General features: G+C 45.4%; 1 protein-coding gene across 1 annotated transcript in view; it reads right to left on the bottom strand.

Moving 5' to 3' along the window:
- Positions 1-350: 350 nt before the first annotated feature.
- The window catches only part of LOC311115735 (neurobeachin-like), a gene marked incomplete at both ends in the record, with an annotated part of 55,656 nt that continues 51,006 nt past the window's right edge, over positions 351-5,000 (bottom strand). Inside the window, 6 exons of the mRNA XM_084190884.1 lie at positions 351-477; positions 1,359-1,513; positions 2,566-2,693; positions 3,204-3,592; positions 3,876-4,044; positions 4,149-4,214. Coding sequence (XP_084047010.1) covers positions 351-477; positions 1,359-1,513; positions 2,566-2,693; positions 3,204-3,592; positions 3,876-4,044; positions 4,149-4,214 — 1,034 coding nt within the window. The remainder of the gene's footprint in view (positions 478-1,358; positions 1,514-2,565; positions 2,694-3,203; positions 3,593-3,875; positions 4,045-4,148; positions 4,215-5,000) is intronic.

Below are 5,000 nucleotides of genomic sequence, written 5' to 3' on the forward strand. Positions count from 1 at the left end.
AGAAGGAAGAGAGAGAGAAGGAAAGACAGAGATGAGAGCGAGAGATAAGGAAAGAGCGAGAGAGAAGGAAAGAGAGAGAGAGAGAGATAAGGAAAGAGAGAGGAAAGAGAGAGAGAGAGAGGAAAGAGAGAGAGAGAGAAGGAAAGAGAGAGAGAGAATGAGAGAGAGAGAGAGAGAGAGAGAGAGAGAGAGAGAGAGAGAGAGAGAGAGAGAGAGAGAGAGAGAGAGAGAGAGAGAGAGAGAGAGAGGGAAGGAAGGAAAGAGAGAAGGAAAGAGAATGTGAGGGACAAAGGGACAGCCGGGGAGAGTGACAGACTGAAAGAGAAAGAGTGAGATGGAGAGATTCTGACCTCATGTTCTCGACGGTGTCCTCGGGCATGGGAGCCACTGTCTGTACGGCTGGTAGGTTCTTGCTGGTCGCTCCGTTAACGAAGGATGAGGAAGAGGAGGAGGAAGAGGAGGCAGAGTCTGTGGCACCTGGAGAGAGGAGTGAGAGAGAGCAAGGGGGGAGGATAGAGAGAGTAAGAGACAGGGGGGGTGAGAGAAGAAAGTGAGAGGGGGGAGAGAGAGAGAGAAAAAGAGAGAGAGAGAGAGGGAATGACGGAGGACGAGGTAACGTGTGTTAATGTTTGTATTATCCAGGGTACTGAGAGAGGAAGACATATAGGAGGACATGCTGATGTTGAGGCAACACGTAAAGGACTGAGACAGAGTCATCTAGTGGTCATTTGGAGTCACTACAATCAGGAATCACACCTACGGCAGTTCAGTAGCGAAAATAAACTATATTTAACTCTTACATTTACATTTACATTTTAGTCATTTAGCAGACGCTCTCATCCAAAGTGTCAACTCTATTTTAATCCCTTTGAGTGCCCTTTCTTCGGAAAGAACATCCACAACTGAATGAATTTTCCACAGCTCATCTAAATGATTTCTCAAGGTCAGTAAAAAAAAATTGCTTCTATTTTATTTATTTTTTTACATAAAAAAATAAAAAAAGTTTTTAGAAATGTAAAAATAACTTAAGATGAATCTAAACTACATTTTATTACAAATTCACCAGGTGTCCCAGGTGTGTGTGTATTCCAGGTGTGTGTGTGTATCTTAAATGTTTGTTTCCCAGGTGTGTGTGTATTCCAGGTGTGTGTGCATTCCAGGTGTGTGTGTATTCCAGGTGTGTGTGTATTCCAGGTGTGTGTGTATTCCAGATGTGTGTTTATTCCCGGTGTGTGTATTCCATGTGTGTGTGTGTGTGTGTGTGTGTGTGTGTGTATTCCATGTGTGTGTATTCCCTCTATGTGTGTATTCCAGGTGTGTGTGTATTCCATGTGTGTGTGTGTCTCAGGTATCCTCACCTGTGGTGTTGATCATGCTCTTGGGTGTTGCCGTGGCAGCAGCAAAGATGTTAGGTGTACTTCCTGGTGTGGCTGCTCCGCTGGTGGTGGGCGTGCCCACTGTGTTGACTGACAGGCTGCCGGGAGGGGGCTTCTTGACTGGCACCATCACTGACCTATCACAGACCACAACACAGCTGTCAAGCAAACTGGAACACACCAATGAGAACTGAACAATTCTACAATAGCTCCTGCTTGACCTCTTGATGACCTGCCATATTGTTTAATCCTATCCATATCGTTTAATCCTAACCATATCGTTTAATCCTAACCATATCGTTTAATCCTATCCATATCGTTTAATCCTATCCATATCGTTTAATCCTATCCATATCGTTTAATCCTATCCATATCGTTTAATCCTAACCATATCGTTTAATCCTATCCATATCGTTTAATCCTAACCATATCGTTTAATCCTAACCATATCGTTTAATCCTATCCATATCGTTTAATCCTAACCATATCCTTTAATCCTAACCATATCGTTTAATCCTATCCATATTGCCTGTCTGTCTGTCTTAGACAACTTTGGGACAGACAGACAGACAGACAGAAAGCTCATCTGAGTAGTTTTGATCTAATATAACACACCCTGTTTCTGATCAATAATTTCGCTGCTGGGTACTCATGAATGAAACATGGTGAAAACCCCCAATTCACCACAAAGCTGATTAGGGGCGTGTTGAGATGTAGCCTGAGCAATAGCCCTGTCTGGGGGTTACACTATGAATAGAGTGAGTTTAATAATATCTGTGACATGACTAATTCTGTTTCATATATTCCTTTTCTATGATCTCATCATCATGCGTCTCTCTCTAAATTAGAGATTTGACAGGTAGTGCATCCTGGGACATCAAGGGAAGAGCCAGGCCTACCTATTGAAGGGGGCGGCAGGTAGCTTAGTGGTTAAGAGCGTTGTGCCAGTAACCGAAAGGTCGCTGGTTCTAATCCCCGAGCCGACTAGGTGACAAATCTGTTGATGTGACCTTGAGCAAGGCACTTAACCCTAATTGCTCCTGTAAGTCGCTCTGGATAAGAGCGTCTGCTAAATGACAAAAAAAAAAAAAAAAAAAAACATTGAAGGAGTGGACCCACCCGAACCTACACACACACACACACACACACACACACACACACACACACACACACACACACACTCACAGACCTGTCGAAGGAGTGGAACTGCATGGGGTGTGTCTTGAGGGCGGGATCAGGGTGGTAGGGGGTGGGGCCAACTTCATGTCCCGCCTCCCCACCGTCCAGGGGGGCAGCCACAAGACTCTTCAGAATCTCCTACATGACCGAGAGAATCAATGATCAATAAAACATATTATTTGACAGAAGAAAGAGACAGCTGGATAAAGGAAGAGAGTCAGGACCTTGATAAAAGAAGAGTCAGTACCTTGATAAAGGAAGAGAGTCAGTACCTTGATAAAGAAAGAACGTCAGGACCTTGATAAAGGAAGAGAGTCAGTACCTTGATAAAGAAAGAATGTCAGGACCTTGATAAAGGAAGAGTACCTTGATAAAGGAAGAGAGTCAGTACCTTGATAAAGGAAGAGTACCTTGATAAAGGAAGAGAGTCAGTACCTTGATAAAGGAAGAGTACTTTTATAAAGGAAGAGAGTCAGTACCTTGATAAAGGAAGAGTGTCAGTACCTTGATAAAGGAAGAGAGTCAGTACCTTGATAAATAAAGAACGCCAGGACCTTGATAAAGGAAGAGAGTCAGTACCTTGATAAAGGAAGAGAGTCAGTACCTTGATAAAGGAAGAGTCAGTACCTTGATAAAGAGAGTCAGTACCTTGACGTTGATGCCCTTGTTCGTCTGGCTGATGCTCGAGATCGACGAGGGCGGGGCTTGACCAGGATTGGAAGCAGAGTTAGTGTTGTGGGGCGAATCCAATAGGCTCTCCCTTGACCTCCTAAACTCTGATGACAGGGTACACAGTAGATCCCCTCCTCCGCCATCCCTCTCTCTGTCTCTGTCTCTGTCCGTCTCCCTGCCTGCCAAGCCCAAGCCCAAGCCCAAGCCCATGCCCAGCTCTGCTCCGTTCAGACCCCCAGGGCCGTGGCCCTCTTCCCCAATGCCTGAGTCGGTGTGGGGCAGAGAGGCCAGTGGAGAGTCCCCCATGGGGGTGGGGGTCTGCTTCTCCCCCCGAACACCCTCAGAGAAGGAGGACGACGGGTGCTCTATACAGAGAGAGAGAGAAGGACAGAGAGAGAGACAAAGAGAGAGCGAGAGAGACAGCGCGGCAGAGAGAGCGTGATAGAGCGAGAGAAGAGAGAGAGAGAGCGAGAGAGAGAGTTATAGGGAATACATGTCTATTCAATAATTTTTACAATCCTGGAGGCCTGGTTTCATTCTGTCCCTGTAATCAGGGACTGATTCACAGCTAGGACACCCGATGAGTGGGGGACATCATACAGCGTGACACCAGAGGGACAGAAAAAAGAGTGACACCGGGTTATTTACCTGTGCTGGTGGGGGAGTTGATCTCGTGGCGGATGCTCCTCCCTGATAGGCTGCTTGACCTGCCAATCTCTCTCTGTGGTTCCAGGATGTCCCGGTACTTTGACACCATGAGGACAGATATGAAGTAGACCACTGCTAGCGCCAGGAACTGGGCCTGCTTACTGTCATCCTGGAGGGGAAACATTTACACATTACACACCTATTAAAAACAGACACGTTTAACCACACACACACACACACCCACACACTGTGCACACACACGCACACACTCACCACGTCTCTGAAGACGACAGCTCTTAGGCGGTTGATGTCAACATCCTGTAGGAGTCTGTCTGGGTCCTGGAGAAGTGAGGGCAGAGGAGTCATCGGGTTAAAAACACAACCTGTTGTTACATCCTCAACCCACATGGGTTCTGGTACCCTTTGACAACTTAGAATTCAAGGACAAGGGGTTGTTACATTGTATATGGGTTCTGGTAGAGGTTGTTACATTGTCTATGGGTTCTGGTAGAGGTTGTTACATTGTATATGGGTTCTGGTAGAGGTTGTTACATTGTATATGGGTTCTGGTAGAGGTTGTTACATTGTCTATGGGTTCTGGTAGAGGTTGTTACATTGTCTATGGGTTCTGGTAGGGGTTGTTACATTGTATATGGGTTCTGGTAGAGGTTGTTACATTGTATATGGGTTCTGGTAGAGGTTGTTACATTGTCTATGGGTTCTGGTAGAGGTTGTTACATTGTCTATGGGTTCTGGTAGGGGTTGTTACATTGTCTATGGGTTCTGGTAGAGGTTGTTACATTGTATATGGGTTCTGGTAGAGGTTGTTACATTGTCTATGGGTTCTGGTAGAGGTTGTTACATTGTCTATGGGTTCTGGTAGAGGTTGTTATATTGTCTATGGGTTCTGGTAGAGGTTGTTACATTGTCTATGGGTTCTGGTAGAGGTTGTTACATTGTATATGGGTTCTGGTAGAGGTTGTTACATTGTATATGGGTTCTGGTAGAGGTTGTTATATTGTCTATGGGTTCTGGTAGAGGTTGTTACATTGTATATGGGTTCTGGTAGAGGTTGTTACATTGTCTATGGGTTCTGGTAGAGGTTGTTACATTGTATATGGGTTC

This window comes from Coregonus lavaretus (genome assembly GCF_964263955.1).
Source record: "Coregonus lavaretus genome assembly, contig: HAP1_SCAFFOLD_3958, whole genome shotgun sequence".
Classification (NCBI taxonomy): domain Eukaryota; kingdom Metazoa; phylum Chordata; class Actinopteri; order Salmoniformes; family Salmonidae; genus Coregonus; species Coregonus lavaretus.